Genomic DNA, 21,002 nt, shown 5'->3' with positions numbered 1-21,002 from the left:
AGACCCCCCCCATGTGAATAAGTATGGGATACATTGTACCCCTACCCATTCACCCAAAAAAAGGCAGTGTAAAGTAAATAATGACAAGAGACGGTTTTGGGAAGTCCTTTATTAAAAATCTTCCTCGGATCTTCTCCCTCCGGTCTTCTCCCTCTGATTTTCTCCCTCCGATCTTCTTCCTCTGGTATTCCTCCGATGTTCTTCCTCCGGTCCTCCTCCGACGATGTCTCCCTTCATTATGCCGGCTCCGCTCTTTGCGGCTTTTAATATACGTAGCCATGCGGGGCTTGGCCACTGGGGATGTCACTGAGACCCCGCCCCCTTGTGCCGTCACCTGACGATGCGTGATGTCACAAGGGGGTGGCTCTCCGGGTGATGTCACCGGGTGGCCACGTCCCCATGACTATATAAGAAGCTGCAAAGAGTGGAGCTGATATAATCACGGGAGACATCGTCGGAGGAGGACTGGAGGGAGAAGACTGGAGGAGGAAGACTGGAGGGAGAAGGACTGGAGGAAGATTTTTAATAAAGGACTTCTCAAAACCGTCTCTTGTCATTATTTACACTACACTGCTTTTTTTGGGGTGAATGGGTAGGGGTACAATGTACCCCATACATATTCACATGGGTGGGTCCGGGATCTGGGGGGCCCCCTTGTTACAGGGGGCATCCAGATTCCGATAAGCCCCCTGCCCACAGATCCCCACAACCACCGCTCAGGGTTGTCGGGAAGTGGCCCTTGTCCTCATCAACATGGGAACAAGCTGCTTTGGGGTGCAGAGCAGTGCAGGAATATGTGCTAGAAGGGGGAGGAGGGGGAATATGTGATAGAAGGGGGAAAAGGGGGATTTGTGCTAGAGGGGGAAGGAGTGGGGATATGTGCTAGAAGGTGGAGGAGAGGAATTTGTGCTAGAAGGGGAAGAGGGGGGATTTGTGCTAGAAGGGGGAATGGGGGGATATGTGCTAGGAGGGGGAGGAGGGGGGATATGTGCTAGAAGGGGGAGGAGGGGGTGATATGTGCTAGAAGGGGGAAGAGGGGGGATTTGTGCTAGGAGGGGGAAGAGGGGGGATATGTACTAGGAGGGGGAGGAGGGGGGATATGTGCTAGAAGGGGGAAGAGGGGGGATTTGTGCTAAAAGGGGGAAAAGGGGGGATATGTGCTAGGAGGGGGAGGAGGGGGGATATGTGCTAGGAGGGGGGATATTTGCTAGGAGGGGGAGGAGGGGGGATATTTGCTAGAACAGGGAGGAGGGGGGATATGTGCTAGAAGGGGGAAGAGGGGGGATTTGTGCTAGGAGGGGGAGGAGGGGGGATATGTGCTAGGAGGGGGGATATTTGCTAGAACAGGGAGGAGGGGGGATATTTGCTAGAACAGGGAGGAGGGGGGATATTTGCTAGGAGGGGGAAGAGGGGGGTTTTGTGCTAGAAGGGGGGAAAGGGGGGATTTGCCCTGGTCTCTATATGGCCCCTTCCCTGCACTGGGTATAATACTGCTTTATTATGAGGGGATGGGAGATGTCTGAGGACAGGCTGATCATGTCATGTCTCATGTCTATGGTGCTGTATGAAGATATCCAGCAGACAAGGAAAGGGGGGGGGGTTGGGGAGAAGAGAGGAATTTGGGGATCGCACAGTGTATAGGAATCGGGATCTCCGCACTGTGTGTAGTACAGAACTCTTCATAGACATCTACACACAGCACAATGTGATCTGCTGTACATCAATCTTACTTGCTCTGTGTCTTTAAGTGAAAGTGAGATGACGCACAGACTCCGCCCCCCTCCCTGGTGTCCCCCAGCCCTCCCCCCTTCCCCCACTCCTCCTCCTCCGCCGGCCGGAGCTGCGGCAGCATCATGCAGAGCCCCGCAGGTGACACCGCCCGGGCCAGGGGACCCAGATTGGGGTGGGGGTGCAGGGCTGGGTATAGCTGCATGTGGGCGGAGGGCATCCCCAGCTTTGTCTCTTCATTTAATTAAATCAAGCAAGTGCTGTGGGTAGGTGTGTACAGGATGGGAGCAGGTGGTTAAGTTGTGGGTGGGTGCAGGTGATTGGTGTGTGTATGGTGCAGGTGGTTAGGTTGTAGGTAGGTGGGTTCAGGTGATTGCTATGTGTGGGTAGGTAGGTAGGTAGTTGGGTGCAGGTGATTGGTGTAGGTGGTTGTGGGTGCAGGTGGTTAGGTTTTGGGTGGGGAGGTAGGTGGGTCCAGGTGATTGCTATGTGTGGTGCAGGTGGTTAGGTTGTGGGTGTATGGGTGAAGGTGATTGGTATGTGTGGTGCAGGTGGGTAGGTAGGTGGGTGCATGTGATTGCTATGTGTGGTGCAGGTGGTTAGGTTGTGGGGGTGCAGGTGATTGGTACGTGTGGTGTAGGTAGTTGGGTTGTGGGTAGGTAGGTGGGTGCAGGTTATTGGTATGTATGGTTCAGGTTATTGGTATGTGTGGTGTAGGTGGTTAGGTTGTGGGTAGGTAGGTGGGTGCAGGTGATTGCTATGTGTGGTGCAGGTGGTTAGGTTGTGGGTGTATGGGTGAAGGTGATTGGTATGTGTGGTGCAGGTGGGTAGGTAGGTGGGTGCAGGTTATTGGTATGTGTGGTGCAGGTGGTTAGGTTGTGGGTTGGTAGGGGGGTGCAGGTGATTGGTACGTGTGGTGTAGGTAGTTGGATTGTGGGTAGGTAGGTGGGTGCAGGTTATTGGTATGTGTGGTGCAGGTTATTGGTATGTGTGGTGTAGGTGGTTAGGTTGTGGGTAGGTAGGTGGGTGCAGGTGATTGGTATGTGTGGTTGTGGGTGGGTAGGTAGGTGGGTCCAGGTGATTGGTATGTGTGGTGCAGGTAGTTAGGTTGTGGTTGGGTGCAGGTTATTGGTATGCATGGTGCACGTGGTTAGGTTGTGGGTTGGTAGGGGGGTGCAGGTGATTGGTATGTGTGCTGCAGGTGGTTAGGTTGGTGGGTGCAGGTGGTTGGAATGTGTGGGTAGGTGCAGGTGGCTAAGTTGTTGTTAGGTTAGGTGGGTGCAGGTGATCTGTAGATGGGTGTAGGTGATTAGTGTGTGTGTATAAATATAGTGCAGGTGGTTAGGTTGTGGGTAGGTGGGTGCAAGTGATTGGTATGTGTGGTGTAGGTATATATGTATGTGTATATAGGGTAGGTGGGTGCAGGTGATTGGTATGTGTGGTGGGTAGGTTGTGGGTAGGTGGGTGCAGGTGATTGGTATGTGTGGTGTAGGTGATTAATGTATGTGTATATCGGGTAGGTGGGTGCAGGTGATTGGTATGTGTGGTGGGTAGGTGGGTGCAGGTGATTGGTATGTGTGGTGGATAGGTAGGTGGGTGTGTATAAACTGAGGGTGGCCATATGCTGTAGTCACAGTGCCTGGTGTGTGTGTCACCAGATGATTGGTGTGGATACAATGTATCAATGTGTGGCACTGTGACTTCCTGTGTATGTAGTGCTGCTATACATCTCTGTGTGCTTTCCCTGCATTACATGCCTTTATATGTCACTGTTTATGTGGTCAGTGAATATTGAAGTTGGGCCAGTTAAATTATTGACCGGTTATTGGATGGGATGTAAATGTCATTTGGGGTGGATTTCCTGACAGCTGTTTGCAGATGTGTGTATGTAGAATATATTTATTTGTATTTTTTTTCTAGCATGTGTAAATAGAGGTAAGCTCAGTATCTATGTCATGCTATCAGAATGTTACATTGTGAATAGTGGGAAGATTTGTAACATTTTGTTTTTGATGATAAATCTCATCTTTGTAAAACTGGTGAAGATTTGAAAAAAGTATCTGGGGCATTTTTTGGGTCATTGTCAGTGGAGAGTTTAGCTTGTAGATTGTGATTTAAGAACACCTTGGGGGAGATTTACTAAAACTGGATTGTGCAAAATCTGGTGCAGTTGTACATGGCAGCCAATCAGCTTCTAACTTCAGCTTGTTCAATTAAGCTTTGACAAAAAAAAACTTGGAAACTGATTGGTTTCTATGCAGAGCTGTTCCAGATTTGCCGCTCTCCAGTTAGGACATGTTCATACCATTGCGATTTGTCAGCTCTAAATCGCATGTCGAGTCACACCCCATTGCCGGCAATGGAACCATTTATATCACCGCAACTCATGAAAGGATCCACTACTTTTCACCGGTTTCATTGCGACTTGCTTAGACTTCTGTTAAGGCCCCTTTCACACATGTGCGACTTCTCCTGCAACTTGGGACTGCAAAGTCACATCACATGACAAGTCTGTGCGACTTCAAAGTAGTCCCTGCACTACTTTGGTCCGACTTTGATGGCGACTTTAGGTCTATAGACCTCAAGCTTACACAGGCATTGCTTAGAGCATCAGTCACATGACTTTCAGGTCATACAAGTGTGAAAGGGGCCTAAATGAAGTCGCAAGCTGCAATGAAATTGGTAGTGCAAATCGCACTGATGTGCAACTTTGAAACCCCAGTGAAGTAGCGCAATTTTAAAGCTGCACTGGTATAAACACGGGCTTAGTAAATAAACCCCCCTTGCCCTTTTATTATGAAAGACCCTGTTGATCAGGAGGGTCACCTTGCCATATACACTCCCCATCTTGCTTTTTTGTTGGAGAAAGAGCGACTGATTTATGTAAAGATGTCTGTTATTTCTCGGGGCACCCTGCCTTGTGTGCAGGACCCTGTCGGGGGGGGGGGGCACCCTGCCTTGTGTGCAGAACCCTGTCGGGGGGGGGGGGGCACCCTGCCTTGTGTGCAGAACCCCTGTCGGGGGGGGGGGCACCCTGCCTTGTGTGCAGGACCCTGTCGGGGGGGGGGGGGGCACCCTGCCTTGTGTGCAGGACCCTGTCGGGGGGGGGGGGCACCCTGCCTTGTGTGCAGGACCCTGTCGGGGGGGGGGGGGCACCCTGCCTTGTGTGCAGGACCCTGTCGGGGGGGGGGGGCACCCTGCCTTGTGTGCAGGACCCTGTCGGGGGGGGGGCACCCTGCCTTGTGTGCAGGACCCTGTCGGGGGGGGGGGCACCCTGCCTTGTGTGCAGGACCCTGTCTGGGGGGGCACCCTGCCTTGTGTGCAGGACCCTGTCGGGGGTGGGGCACCCTGCCTTGTGTGCAGGACCCTGTCGGGGGTGGGGCACCCTGCCTTGTGTGCAGGACCCTGTCGGGGGGGGGCACCCTGCCTTGTGTGCAGGACCCTGTTGGGGGGGGGGCACCCTGCCTTGTGTGCAGGACCCTGTCTGGGGGGGCACCCTGCCTTGTGTGCAGGACCCTGTCGGGGGGTGGGGCACCCTGCCTTGTGTGCAGGACCCTGTCGGGGGGTGGGGCACCCTGCCTTGTGTGCAGGACCCTGTCGGGGGGTGGGGCACCCTGCCTTGTGTGCAGGACCCTGTCGGGGGGGTGGGGCACCCTGCCTTGTGTGCAGGACCCTGTCGGGGGGGGGTGGGGCACCCTGCCTTGTGTGCAGGACCCTGTCGGGGGGGGGGGGGCACCCTGCCTTGTGTGCAGGACCCTGTCGGGGGGGGGGGGGGGCACCCTGCCTTGTGTGCAGGACCCTGTCGGGGGGGGGGCACCCTGCCTTGTGTGCAGGACCCTGTCGGGGGGGGGGGCACCCTGCCTTGTGTGCAGGACCCTGTCGAGGGGGGGGGCACCCTGCCTTGTGTGCAGGACCCTGTCGAGGGGGGGGGCACCCTGCCTTGTGTGCAGGACCCTGTCGAGGGGGGGGGCACCCTGCCTTGTGTGCAGGACCCTGTCGAGGGGGGGGGCACCCTGCCTTGTGTGCAGGACCCTGTCGAGGGGGGGGGGGGCACCCTGCCTCGTGTGCAGGACCCTGTCGAGGGGGGGGCACCCTGCCTCGTGTGCAGGACCCTGTCGAGGGGGGGGCACCCTGCCTTGTGTGCAGGACCCTGTCGGGGGGGGGGGGCACCCTGCCTCGTGTGCAGGACCCTGTCGGGGGGGGGGGGGCACCCTGCCTCGTGTGCAGGACCCCGTGGGGGGGGGGCACCCTGCCTATGACACTGCTCTTTGCTTGCTTTGGGATTGCTTGTATTGCATTGCACTTCTGTGTGACTGAGCTCCTATGGACAGTGTACAGGGCCTACCTATTCTCATTAGGGAGATTATATTTGCAACAATACTTGTGTGATAGATATTATATCCTAGAGAGAATCACACAAGCGGTGCTGTGCCCTCTCTCTCCATCACGTACTCGGCATCCTCCATTACATAACCTTTGTATCCAGCCATAAATCCTGACTTGTGCTTTTTTCTATCAGTGCTCATATCTCCTCCATGTGCACTCTGCCATTCATTGCATTCCCTCAGGGTTGATGGCAGCAATGTGGCCGCCTTGTGAAGGTCACACATCTGCAGCCGTACCATCGTCAGAATTCACTTTCCTGCCCGCAAGGTTGGGGGCATCTGCTCTGTGCTCGCAGTCTCACTGTGGTTTGATGTGTGGGTGGATCTCTTGGGTCCAGAACGCTGCAAATCTGTGCTGAGCAAGTCATTGCTGCAGATTGCAGGCTACATGCAGCGTTCTCATCAAAGGGGATGCTGGACTGTGCTGATATCGGACAATTGTGTAAGCTTGGAATGCATGGGCGCCTATAGGACTAATAGAGAAGGGGGGCTTCTTACACCCAGATTCTGCCCGGATACTACAAGTGGATTTATGTTGTGCATTTGCATTAAAGTGATTTTTGGTGTTAAAGGGTGCGTCTTTCGCTGGATGAAGGTTGTCGGGGCCCTCGGTGTGGGTGTTGTATGTTGCTTTCAGCTAGTAGTGGGTGGAGGAAATGAGAGGCTGAATCTGACACAGCTTGGAATCCTAATTCAGCATCATTCCTGTTGCTGGGGCAACCATGTGCGATGAGTGAAGGGCAGGATGCCCAAGTCAATGTATGACATCATTCTCTCTCCCCCAAACCCTAATCATAGCTGATCCTTGAGGCCTGGTGTGCAGGCATGCATGGTTCACACATAGCATCTTCTGATTTCCCAGTTGCTTGTTACGGTGATGAAAAAATATTCTGCCTTATTTCTTTCTTATTTTTCGGATTTAAAAAAAAAAAAAAAAAAACTTTATTGAACAGAGAAAAACGTACACACTTTCCAATGTACAAACAGTGCAATAGCTTACATCAAACAATACATATCAAGGTCATCCCTATGCCCCCAGCAATACTCATTATTTCATGAACCTTGCCTTATTACTATTTATAAAAGATTGCAGATTTGTTTAAGGATCATCTTTTGAAGCACATAAATGTCCAGTATCCTCCATTACATGTTTTCTGGAAATTCTTATTTTAAAGCCTCTGTTAGGTCAATTGTAAAGGGTAATTCCACTTTCGTGGGAAAAAAATCAGCAAATAAATAAAAAAAACAATAAAGCGTATACATCTGTGACACAAGTCATATTGTAGTTGAATGTTATGAAAAATTACCTTTCCTTTTTCAATCTGCAGCTGTTGTAATTTTTCTGCAAATGCAATGCAATATGGCCGCCTGGAGGTGTTCTGTACACAGAATGTATACTGACCACACCCCCAGAAACATCATTTCCTGCTTGTGTGATTGGCTCACCAATTTTCCCAGAAGTCTGCAGTAAGATACAAGTCATATTTCTGGCATCCCCTGCAGCAAAAATGTCATTTTTGGTGAGATATCCACAATAGGAACACGTCTAAAGGGATGCAGCCCAGCAGATTTCCTCATTGGAGCCCTGCAGCTGCCACAGCTGATAGATAATTATGAAACCACTCCCATTAGACCCACTCAGCACAGAGGAACAAACAATGATTTCTTCAGAATAAAAAAAGATAGGAATCTGCAACAAAGTTTGGTAAAATCCCTGCAATGTACAGAGATCACCCAGAGGGGAATGTTTTTTTTCTCAACAAAGTGGCGTTACGCTTTAAAGTGATTTGTAAAGTCTCTTCCCCCCCCCCCCCCCCATTAAAATAACAAACATGTTCGTGCCGGTTCACACTAGGGCGACCTGTGAGGCGACCTGGTCGCCTCACAGTTCGCCGTAGGTCGCCTTCCATAGGGGAGCTGCGGACCCGTTCTAATAGGAGCGACACAAGTCGCTCCGACCTAGAAAAAGGGTCCGGAGCTTCTTTGGGGCGACCGCCATAGACTTCAATGTTATGAAGTCCGTGGCGGCCGCTCCGAGGTAGCGGCGCGCTGCTCGCACCGCGACCTCCGAAGTAGCGTCGCTGCAGTGTGAACCGGCGCTCATCCTTCCTGCTCTGTGAAGTTGCAGAGTAGCCCTGATCCTCCTCTTCTCGGGTCCCTGGCTGCAGATTGAAAATTAAAGGTTATTTTTCATAACATTCAGTTACAATATGATTTGTGTCGCAATTGTATACACTATATATTGTTTTTTCTTTATTTGCTGATTATTTTTTTTTCCCACGAAAGTGGAGTTACCCTTTAAGGCTGAGCTGAAGGCAACAGGTGAAGCTTGTCTAGGATGGTCAGATTTTGGATTATTGGTTTTATCGGGTAAATGCCGGATAATAAGAAATTGGGTGTTGAGGCGCTACAAGTTCCAACATCAACACTAAAGCAGGCCATACGTGGGTCGAACTTCAAAAGGATTTTCTTATGAAAATCGTAACTAAGAATTTTTTCTTTTGAATTTCGTGCTATTAGTGGACTGCAGCAAAGTCCAATTTCCGTGCGGCCATCCAATTTGTGCGATTGGACATGCTGGAAATTTAAAAAAAGAACTAACGAATTTCTATTCAATGATGGTAGAATTGTGCGGAAAAAGAAATGCGCGTGAGCTGCGACCTGGAAAGCAAAGAATCCCAGGCTACATATTTTCTTTTCTGCAGTAATATGAAGTGAAATTGAAAGCTTGGTTGGCCGAATTTCGAAATCAATGGTGGCACCATCCGATCAGAAAGCACACTCAATTTCTGATTTTCTAAAGAAATTTAGTTCTGAATTCGAGTATCTGACCCATGTATTGCTGGTTTAAATATTTTTTATTATTATTATTATACAGGATTTATATAGCGCCAACAGTTTGCGCAGCGCTTAACAAAATGAAGGCAGATATTACAGTTACAATGCAATTTGGAACAAAAGGAATCAGAGGGCCCTGCTTGTTAGAGCTTACAATCTAAGGGCCCTTTCACACATGCTGTCCGTTTTTCATCCATCCGTTGACGGATGAAAAACGGACATCAATGTATCTCTATGTAAAAACGGATGATTATCAGTTAACATCCGTTTTCATCCACTTCCGTCAATGTCCGTTTTTTTTGAACGTATGAATGCTCTATTTTTCGTCAAAAAAACGGATCGGATGAAAAACGGATAACTGACGGAGAACGGATGACAACTGACGAAGAACGGATGACAACTGACGAAGAACGGATGACAACTGACGAAGAACGGATGACAACTGACGAAGAACGGATGACAACTGACGAAGAACGGATGACAACTGACGAAGAACGGATGACAACTGACGAAGAACGGATGACAACTGACGAAGAACGGATGACAACTGACGAAGAACGGATGACAACTGACGAAGAACGGATGACAACTGACGAAGAACGGATGACAACTGACGAAGAACGGATGACAACTGACGAAGAACGGATGACAACTGACGAAGAACGGATGACAACTGACGAAGAACGGATGACAACTGACGAAGAACGGATGACAACGAATGAAAAACTGATACATTTTGACGTGACTGAACGGACCGTATATGTGAAAGGGGCCTAAAAGGGAGGGTCAATTGATACAAAAGGCAATAGCTGTGGGGGGATGGGCTGATGGAGCAAGTGAAAGTGTTATTAGTTAGTAGCCGGGTAGGCTTCTTTAAATAATGTCCTGATATCTGTAGTTCCTCCACACTGGGGGTTTATTGCTTTCATTTGCCAGAAGCTCTTAGTGAAATTAAGTCAATAAGTAATGCAATTATTTCATAGCACTTTGATCAGCCAAGTGAGTGAATTACATCAAGTACCTCACTGGGTGCTCCAGATTGTGGATTAGTAAATAATGTATCAGACTTCATTTATCAATGTGCCCCAAACAAGAATTGTCTGTAATGCGTCCATGCTATAGAGCAGCCTTTTTCAACCAGTGTGCCCAAGCACCCTGGGGTGCCTTGAGGTTTCTTCAGGGGTGCCTTGGCAAAAAATTGCCCAAAAATTTTTTTCAAAAAAAGGTTTTCATTGTGCACAATAACAACCTTTTAGCTGCTGCTGTCCTAACGACCATTGGCATATTCAGTTGATAAGGAGGATGTCATCAGTCGCCTGCATAGCATCCTTATTTGACCCTCCCCTGCCCCTCACATTAGCTGAATGATAGAGAAAAACTGAGGGGGGAAAGAAACATTGGAATACTAATTGGTACCAGTTTACAAATGTGTATTTGCTTTGGAAGAATAAATCCCAGGACTTTTTTTTTTTTTCAGCTGGAACTTGGTGGAACTCAGTTCCTCCACCCCTGGCTCAGGCCCTCTGCTTTCTGCTCAGCACTTTAACTTGTAAACATAGAAGTCCGACTTTTGTGTTTACAGGTGACAGCTTGTCCCTTAATGGTTCCCACAGATCTGATCTGCAACCACTGAGTGCAGGATGGGGACAAGGGAGATGCTGGTGCACAGGGTGCAGTGCGGAGGCCAACACCCCCATTGGATGATCTCCCTGCAAGTGAGAAAGGGGGAGCCACTTACAGTGTGCAGGGAGGTACTAGAGCTGGCTGGGTGCTTCAGCTTAACCACTTACCGCATACTGACGTAGGTCTACGTCGGTAAACTTTGCGGTAGTGTACCGGGATGATGCCTCTAGCTAGAGACACCATCCCGGTACCGTGGTTTAAAGCCGACGGTTGGCTTTCCTTCGGTACCGACCGATGCGGCTCGGGAGCCGCTCGATCGGTACCCGGGGGGGCGGGAGGGGACGTTCCCCCCCCCCCCCTCCCGCCGCCTTCCGTGGCTTTGCTCGGGGCTCCCTTCCCACCGGGAGCCCCGAGCACCCAGCCGGCTGGATGGAGTCCCGATGAATGCCGGAAACGAAACGGCATCGATCGGGTCTCCGTTGACGTAACCCGGAGGCGGCGTCCATGACGTCACTTCCGGGTTACTGTGCTGCAAAAGGCGGCAAATTTGAAAATCGGCTGTATGCAAAAACGCTGTTTTTGGCGTTTTGCATACATGGAAGTGTAGTGGAGGGGTCTAGGGTCTTTTAGACCCTCGATCCCTCCATAAAGTGTACCTGTCACTGCATATTGGTGTCACAAGGGATGTTTACATTGCTTGTGACAGCAATAAAAGTGATCAGATTTTATTTTTATTTTTAAAACTGTAATAAAGTTAAAAAAATAAATAAAATAAATGGGAAAAAAAAAAAAAAAAATTTAGCCGCCTCCGTCACTGTTAGCTCGCGCACAAAAAAAAAACGTATACGCAAGTCGAGCCGCAAATGAAATCGCTGTTCAAACCACACATGTGAGGTATCGCCGCGATCGCCAGAGCGTGAGCAATAATTTTAAAAAAAGAGCTACACTCTACCTCTAAACTGGTAACCATTAAATAAATTTAAAGCGTCGCAGATTGAGATCTCTATTGACCGTAGTTTGTCGCCATCCCATGGGGGGGGGCGCAATTTTAAACCGTAACATGTTGGGTATCTATTTCCTCGGCGTGACATGTTCTTTCACAATATATAAAAAAAATGGGCTAACTTTACTGTTTAGTATTTTTTAAATGCAGTGAAATGTGATTTTTCAAAATTTTTCCAAAAAAATGGCGCTTTAAAGACCGCTGCGCAAATACCGCGTGACAAAAATTATTGCAATGACCGACATTTTATTCTCCAGAGTCTTTGCTAAAATAATATATATAATGTTTGGGGGTTCTAAGTAGTTTTCTAGGAAAAAATACTGGTTTTAACGTGTGAACAGTGAAACGTGGTTAATACAGCAACAATAGTAAAGCCCCATACACACGATCAGATTATCGAACGATCTGTCGTCCGTTTTTCGTGGCATGCTAGTCTGATGTGGAAAGTGAAGAGGTTATTTTCATACGAATTTTCCCGTGCGACAGAATTCTACTTCAGAAGTGATGTCATGTGTTGGATTGCTTTGTATGTGTTCTTTCTTCTCTGAGCATGCCCAGTCTTGCTCTTAAGCTTTTTTTTCCGTGGAAATCTGTACTAATGAGACGAAAATTGAACGTTGTATTACGGACAACAAAAATTTCATAGCCTGCACACCAGGATTTTGTCAGCCGAAAAGTCGGAGTTGGCTGTCGAAAGCACCATACTAACAATCCGAAAATCAGCAGGTCGGTCGTCGGGCGAATTTTCCCTACAGATTTTTTTATCGTGTGTACGGGCCTTAAGACATGTGGAAGATGGTGGAGCTTTTAAGGTGAGGTGGGGTGGGGGATGAAGGCAGTGGAGGAGGGGTTGCATGCAGAGGTCAAAACTTAAGATGGGTGAAGGTGAGATGTGGATGTGGGATGCAGCAGTGGAAGGAGGCTTAACTGTGCTCTCTGTATACAGCGCACCCCTGAACTCTGCATTCTGTATGTAATGCACTCCTGGTATGTAATGCCCCTTTAAGATGCAGTAACTCTTCATGTTCTAGGGTAGGCCTTTTGAAGAGCGAGGGCCACCCAAGTGACTTGGTAACCGGTCGTGGGCCACAATGAGCGGAAGTAAAAATTAAACTCTAAAATATTGTTGCAGAAGTGTGCACACCTTTTAAACGAATACTTTGTTGAAGCACCTTCTGATTTTATTACAGCACTCAGTCTTTTTGGGTATGAGTCTATCGGTATGGCACATCTTGATTTGGCAATATTTGCCCACTCTTCTTTGTAAACACACTGCCAAATCTGTCAGATTGCGAGGGCATCTCCTGTGCACAGCTCTTAGATCACCTCACAGATTTTCAATCGGATTCAGGTCTGGGCCATTCCAAAACTTTAATCTTCCGGTGAAGCCATTCCTTTGTTGATTTGGACGTATGCTTAGGTTGGTTGTCATGCTGAAAGATGAAGTTCCTCTTCATGTTCCACTTTCTAGCAGAAGCCTGAAGGTTTTGTGCCAATATTCACTGATATTTTGGACCATATTTTATTTATTTTTTAAGATTCACCAATCACTGTCTACAGTTTATATTGATTATTATTTATAGAATAGACCTTTAATGAGGAGGGATAGTAGTGATTCATCCCATTGTGCTTGCACAAACAACTGTTTATTGAGGATCATTTAAATAGTAGATTGTACTCGCACCAGCATTAATTTATTGAGAATATTTTAGATTTTTACTCTGCGCAACACATTTTTACATATTTTCGATTTTTACACATTTTTGAGAAGTGAAGTGTTTGCGGCTTTTTAAAAATCGAATTGAAAGGTAGCTCACAGAAACTTGTTGTTTTTTTCAAAGAATGATGCTGCCACCACCATGCTTCACTGTGGGTACATTGCTCTTTTGGTGATTTGCAGTGTTGTTTTTGTGCCAAACTTATCTTTTGGGAAAATGGCCAAAACCTTCAACCTTGGTTTCATCAGACCAGAACACATTTTCCCACATGCTTTTGGGAGACTTCAGATGTGTTTTTGCGAAATTTAGCCGGGCTTGGATGTTTTTCTTCATAAGAAAAGGCTTCAGTCTTGCCACTCTACCCCATAGCCCAGACATATGAAGAATTCGGGAGATTGTTGTCACATGTACCACACAGCCAGTACTTGCCACATATTCCTGCTGCTTCTTTATGTTGCTGTATGCCTCTTGGCAGCCTCCCTGACCAGTTTTCTTCTTGTCCTTTATGAAATTTTGAGGAACATCCAGTTCTTGGTAATGTCACTGTTGTGCCATATTTTCTCCACTTTATGATGGCTTTTCTCAACCAGGGTTCCTCCTGAGGTTGCTAGGAGTTCCTTGAGAAATGGGCGACTTCTGCCTCTTAGATAAGTTCCCAATGACACCATTGTTCCTTTTAGCTATCTGTAAGGGGGGTAATTCTTCCCAATGATGAGAAGAGTAAGGAGCATTCTTCCCACTGACTGTCACACTAATGTGTCATGAGTTGTATTGTATATTTTACATTTTTAGCAGGGGTTCCCCGAGACCAGAAATGTATTTCAAGGGTTCCTCTGTGTTGAAAAGGTTGAGAGAGGGTGGCATATCTAATGCCTTGGAAATTCTTTTGTACCCTTCTCCTGATTGATACCTTTTAACTACTTCCCGCCCGCCCTATAGGCGATTGACGGCGGGAATGTGGTTGCATTATCCTGACTGGACGTCATATGACGGCGGCAGGATAATGCGCTCTGGAGCATCCCGGAGCAGCGATCGGTGATGCAGCGTGTCAATCTGACTCCCCGCATCTCCGATCTCGGTAAAGAGCCTACTAGGCTCTTTACCATGTGACCAGCCGTGTCCAATCACGGCTGGTCACATAGTACACAGGAAGAGCCGTTGATTGGCTTTCCTCAGAACGTGCGTACAGGCACTAGGAAAAGGAGCGCCGATCTGCGGCTCCCCTGACGGGGGGGGGGGGGGGGGTCCGCACTGGGAGCCCACCAGTGCCCATTATTTCCCACCGGTGCCGCCTGTCAGTGCCCACCAATGCTGCATAATATCAGTGCTACCTATCAGTGCCACATATCGGTGCCCATCAGTGCCGCATATCAGTGCCTGTCAGTGCAGCCTCATCAATGCTATCAGTGCAGGAAAAAACATATTTATTTACAAAATTGTATAGCATAAACAAAAAAAAATTTGTTTTTTTTCTCCAAACTTTTCGGGTCTTTTTTTTTATTTGTTTAGCAAAAAAGAAAAAACCTTGTGGTGATCAAATACCACCAAAGTGAAAGTGCCCGGTATTGAAATGGTTAACAATGAGATCCCTCTGATGCTTTGGAAGCTCTCTGTGGACCATGGCTTTTGCTGTAGGATGCAACAAAGAAAATGTCAGGAAAGACCTACTAGAACAGCTGAACTTTATGTGGGGTTAATCAGAGGCACTTTAAATGATGGCAGGTATGCACTGACTCCTGTTTAACATGAGTTTAAATGTGATTGCTTTAATTCTGAACACAGCTTTATCCCCAGTTATAAGAGGGTGTGCACACTGATACAACCACATTTTTTTAGTTTTTTTATTTTTACTTCCCCCCTCCCCCTAGAAGATTTCCGTTTTTGTTTTTCAATTGAGTTGTACAGTTTATAGGTCACAGTAAAGGTAAAATGTTCTGAAATTATTTATCTTTGTCTCATTTTCTTACATCACAGAAACCTGACAATTTAACAGGGGTGTGTAGACTTTTTATATCCACTTTATGTGTAGAGCGCTACCTGAATTGGGGAATCTTCCCCTTATTGATCTTGTGACCGGTGTATCAATCAAACAATAACTAGTAATCAACAATAAATAATGCATTAATACATCAACATAAGTCTGTGGTATTTAGAGTCGGTTCACACTCCTTACTACTTCGGGGGTGACTTGTGCATTACCATGCACCACGACTTCGGAGCGACTTGCAGGGACTTCACATAAAGGAAGTCTATGCAAGTCGCTCCGAGGTCGCCCCGAAGTAGTACAGGACCCTTTTTCTAAGTCGGAGCGACTTGTCGCTCCTATTAGAACGGGTCCTGTAGCAGTCAATGGACCGCAACTTGTCAGGCTCAAAGTCTTCATAGTTGCAAAATAAAATTGTCCATTGTAGAAGAAAATGCTTGTAGATTAAAATAAAAGCTGCTATAGAATCCCAGTGATAGGAGGCATTTGCGCTTAATGGATATCCTGGGTATACTGGTCTTTGCTGTCCTTCTCACTGTCTTTGTATACTGTCTGTATTTAGCTGCTCATCCATATGTATGGATAAATGGCGAGAGAAATCCACATGGAGTAATTCCGTTTTTTTTTTTTCTTTTTTTTTCTTTTTTTTCTTTTTTCTTTTTTTTTCTTTCTTTTTTCTTTCTTTTTTCTTTTTCTTTTTTCTTCTTCTTATTATTATTATTATTATTATTAATAAAGATCAACAGGTTAAAACACATCCGCTCCTATTGATTTAGAAATAAACAGGCAAAAAAACCCAGAACCGTTAATCCACAATGATGTGTCTCTCACCAGCTGGAAATGTTACCACCCACGGTCACTGATGCGTTTCGCCCCTCCGACAGGGCATTATCAAAGGTAGGTGGGTGTAAACGGACACAAGTCCGTTTACATCGGCAGCCCTGTAGAGGTGAATGGAGGGTCCGATTTGGTCCGCCTGAAAGATGGACAGACGGACCCGATTAGACGATTCGTGAGAAAGGGGCCTAAGGCCGCTTTTACACAGATGCGCTGTGGTTTGCCCACACCGCGGGTGCTGTGCAGTGCATCCGTGGCTTTCCTGCCGGTGAGCTCCATTTTACCATAAACTTTCTCCTGCAGGTGTGATGCACTTTCTGAAAGCACACCAAACCCGCAGGTAATAACAGAAGTCTATGGCTCAGTGCAGGTTACCCGCAGGGGCAGTTTGAAAGCAGCCCAGTAACCACTGCAAAACAACTGCCCATACAAGAAGAACCCCGGACAGTTTCGCCCTCTTTCTTTCTTTTCCTTTCTTCTTTTCCTTCCTTGCCAGCAATGTTACTGTTCCCTCCTCTCCTATTATCCCTTCACCCCACCCACGTTACTTATATTATTAGCAACAGAGAGAAGTGTCCCCCATTAATGACTAAATGTTGTTTACCATTGGCGTGGGCCTCTGCAAACCTATGCTACAAGATATTTGTTCTGCCATCTTGCAGCCCACTTAATAGAGGTTCCCGAATGTTATTGTTTTGGACCTCAAGGTCCTTCTGTATACCATTTGGTTATCCTGACAAGTTGTCTTCTTGATGGGTTTTCTAGCACTAACGAGTTTCTGGTTTATATTATGCTGCTATTCATCACAGGATGGATCTCCCTATTTATAAGTGATTTATAGAATCCCATAGATGGCTTATTTCATTTGATTTTATGTCCGTCTGCCCCCCCCTTTTTTTTCTATTTTTTTATATTGTATGTATCTAATTTGTATGTACGGAGCTTTGTAAGGGTTGTTCGCTGTTCTGCTTTGTATTGATCAGCCTTTATCTTCAGAAAACACACAATAAAAACAATTGAAACATAAATACCCATGCATACACTGTGAGTTTAGTATTAAACTGACCTTTAGGCCCCTTTCACACTTGTGCGACTTGTCCTGCGATTTGGGACTGCAATGTAGCATGACAAGTCGTTCTACATGAATTCCAATGAGTACCCTTCATATCTGAACGACTTCAAAGTAGTCCCTGCACTACTTTTGGCCGATTTTTTTTTTTTTTAAATGCATTTTGAGGTCCAAAGACCTAGACATTGCTTCACGTCGTGGCAACAAAATCACGCGATTTTTAAGTCGCACAAGTGTGAAAGGGGCCTTACTAACAGTCTTCTGTTCAGGTATCTCCAGCTGTTGCTTCCCAAGGTGGAGTGCATTTGGTATCACTCTGTCTGAGACAGGAGCCGGCTCTATACAGGAAGCACCGGCTCCATTTACAACACTGATACTCTGGGATGGTGGGTTGGTTACCCATGATCTGGGCACCATCACAGAGCAGAAGGTCGCGAACCACTGGTTGGGCACCCCAGTTCTAGTTAGACAACGATCACTCTCTGTACTTTATTTGTAAATGAGCATGTTGTTACCCTAGGACAGTAGTCTTCAAACTGTGGCCCTTTGCTTGCTTGCCTTTATCACGCCCTTGGGACACTATTCCTTCCACTGACCCCAAAGATGGGCCTTTATTATTTTCACTGACACCATCAATGGGGCCTTTTATTCTTTTCACTGATACCTTTTTCTACTCCCACAGGCCACAAGGGAAGTAAACTGGCCCTTTGTTTAGAAAGTTTGGAGACCCCTGCCCTAGGACAACAAGTATGTTAGGACTACATGACACCACCTCATCTCTATAAGGAGGAAGGTATTTTGCAGTCCACATACTAAACTGGCCGGAGCTAATAACTCTGCTGGAGATAAACGTACAGTGCAAAAGAAATTAGGACTATGTCAGAATAAATGGGTAGTATTCGCAATTATTGCTTTAACCACTTTACCACCGGAGGATTTTGCTGTCTTACATCCAGGCCACTTTTTGCGATTCGGCACTGTGTGACGTTAACTGACAATTGCACGGTCGTGCGACGCCGTACCCAAACGAAATTTATGTCTTTTTTTTTTTCCCACAAACAGAGCTTTCCCTTGGTGGTATTTGATCACCTGTGCGATTTTTACTTTTTGCGCTGTAAACAAAGAGCGTAAATCTTGAAAAAATAATATTTTTCACATTTTTTTTTTTTTTTTATATGAAATTCCCCCCAAAAAAAAATCAAAATTTTTTTCAATTTTTGGCCAATTTTTCTGCTACATATGTTTGGTAAAAAAAATCACAATAAGCGTATTTTGATTGGTTTGCGCAAAAGTTATTGCGTTTACTAAGGGAAAGATTTCTGTCATTTTTTTTTTTTTTTGTGCGGGACTGCGACATTGCGGCGGACAGATCGGATCCATGACTGACATTTTTGACACTTTTGGGGTTACCAGTGACATTTCTACATTAATCAGTGCTATATATATGCACTGTTAAAATGACACTGGCAGGGAAGGGGTTAATGTATGCCTGGTGCTTACTAACGTGTGTGGGGGGAGGTGACTGAGTGACACAGGGACAGATCGCATGTTCAGCTATGCTGAACCCTGCAATCTGACCCTGCCTGTCACTTACACAAGCAGGCGGATCTCCACACTCGATTCCCCGACCGGGGAAGAGCAGCGGCGATCGCCGCTGCTCCTCCCCTGGCCCGACTCCCGCTGTGACTGAATATAGCGGGAGCGAGCCTCCGGCGGCGGGAGCGAGCCTCCGGCGACGCGCGCACCGCCGAGAAAGGGGAGTGTCTGGCGACGTAGGTCTACGTCGCCAGACGATAACCAACCACTTTGCCGCAGTAGAGCTCTAGTGAGCAGTCGCCAAGTGGTTAAATGGTATACTTAGCGGGCTAGAAAGTATCAAACAAGCAAAGTTCATACACTGAGGGCCAATTTACACTTACTGTATGGGTTATGGGAATGCAGGCATTGATGCGTTGCAATGCTATTCATTTTGAATAGCGCCCCGAGGCACAGAGACATCGCATGGAAATGCAAAATGGTGTATTGCGTCATAAATGTTATATGTCTGGTACATGGGAGTTTACTGTATGTTGGAAGCACATTGATTTTTATGAACTGCCTTAATGCACTTGCATCGCACAAATATAAATGGGACGTTATGAGTTTGTGGGTTTTTTTTTTTTAAACTTTTTTTTTTCTGCCAGGTCCTGGCAGAAGGATCTGAAGTGGATGAAAGCATTTCAATATTCCTGCATTCATGCAGCCTTAAGAGAGGTATGGGGTTTCTCTTTTTTTTTTTTTTTTTCCCCCATTTATACTTACCTAGGTGAGTGCAGTATTGGACCGATGCTGCATCTGTCCCCCGGCTCCTCTGCACTGAGAACCGAGTGATCGAACACCGCCGATCGCTCGGTTCTGACAGCTCCCCGTGTGGAGAGCTGCTGAGTGTCACTTCTGCTCTGCCCACTCACTGGAGCGCTGGGCTGGGGAGGGGGTGGAGCAGTTGGCTGAGAGGCTGAACCGAGTGTCGGTCCAGGCACCTGGCAGATCCTGACTCCGTGGTTGTGACTTCAGGCCGCTCTCTGCTGAAAATGGGTCACAGGAGTGCAAAACAAACTGCACATCTCCTTTTAAGCCCGTGCACACAATCAGAAAATCATACGAAAAATACCACTTTTGGAGGGATTGTACAGTAATCTGCTCTTTATGTAGCACCCTCCTAGGTAGGTGCTAGAAGAGAGAATTTTGTTTTGTTTTTTTATTTTTTTTTATCTTTTCTGGGATTGCCAGGTAAATTTTATATTGCCCTCTGCCTACCAGAGAGCAGGATCTGCTAGTGAGATCTGTTCATGGTGCTCAGGTGCAGGCTCAGTTTGTGTGAAGTGTTTCACACTGGTCCAATAGGGATGCATATAAAGGAAAGTGGGAGGAAACCTGACAAATGAGTGCACAGGCATTTAGTACAGCCCTGGTGATTGGCAGAGGAAAGTGCCTTGATGCATGCTGGGATACTGTATAAATGCCAAGGGCACATGTGGGGTCCCGAAGGGAGGGGGCAGCTGCAATTCCACTATAGAATCTGCCATTCAGCATCAGGTGGTCGACCTGCGAGTCAGAGGAGCTGAACCCGGATGTCCTGCAGAGCTGACTAGAAGGGATACACTGGAAAGGATCTGATTCTGCCTACAGTGAGTACAGATCTGTGTCATAGGGCCTGTCCTGAAAGGGCCATCCCTTCAATAGAGAGTCAGTGGACGGGTGTCAGTCAAGGGGATGCTAGAAAGTGTCCTGAAGATAATATAGTTGCTTCAAGTCTGCTGCTGAAGAGAGCAAGAAGACTTAATTCTTCCATACAATTGGCAGTATGGTTAAAGCAGTGTGTCTGCTTCCACAAATAACCTGGTGAGGCCAAGTGAGAGTTGTCCTTATCTACTGTGAATAGTTCAGTTGGAGTATCCCACTATTCTCTTCTCCCATCCAAAACCAAAACCTCTGGACTGTTTCTGGAGTAACGGGCCATTGAGAGTAAGGATGGATGAGTGAACCTCCCCTAGTGACTGTCTGCAGGTAATCGGAGAAGTCATCACACAGCAAGCCCTACAGGGACAGTGCTACATTTTGGGGCATCGCTCAGGATTTCCTCTGAGTTACAGCAGTGGTTGCTACCAACAACGACCAGACCTTTACCCAAGAAACACCATGTCTTTTCAAGTAAAGTGCTAGAGTGTCGGTGGAGAAAGGATGTGCTGTATTGTACCAGAAAGTAATATCTGCTTTACAGTAATCAGTGCAAGTGTGCTTTCAAGTTATGGTCAAGAAAGCAGTGACCTGGGATGCA

General features: G+C 47.1%; 1 protein-coding gene across 2 annotated transcripts in view; it reads left to right on the top strand.

The window, feature by feature from the left end:
* The window catches only part of SNPH (syntaphilin), a 49,968-nt gene that overhangs the window by 8,179 nt on the left and 20,787 nt on the right, over positions 1–21,002 (top strand). Inside the window, exon 1 of one of the 2 annotated variants that reach the window (XM_082272980.1) lies at positions 1,820–1,869. The exons of the other annotated variant lie outside the window; for it this stretch is intronic. Coding sequence (XP_082129106.1) covers positions 1,854–1,869 — 16 coding nt within the window. The 5' untranslated portion in view covers positions 1,820–1,853. Of the gene's footprint in view, positions 1–1,819; positions 1,870–21,002 lie in introns of those variants that run through there. 2 annotated transcript variants of the gene reach the window in all.

This window comes from Pelophylax lessonae (genome assembly GCF_965119305.1).
Source record: "Pelophylax lessonae genome assembly, chromosome: 11".
Lineage (NCBI taxonomy): Eukaryota > Metazoa > Chordata > Amphibia > Anura > Ranidae > Pelophylax > Pelophylax lessonae.
This window is presented reverse-complemented; position numbering and strand designations above follow the sequence as displayed.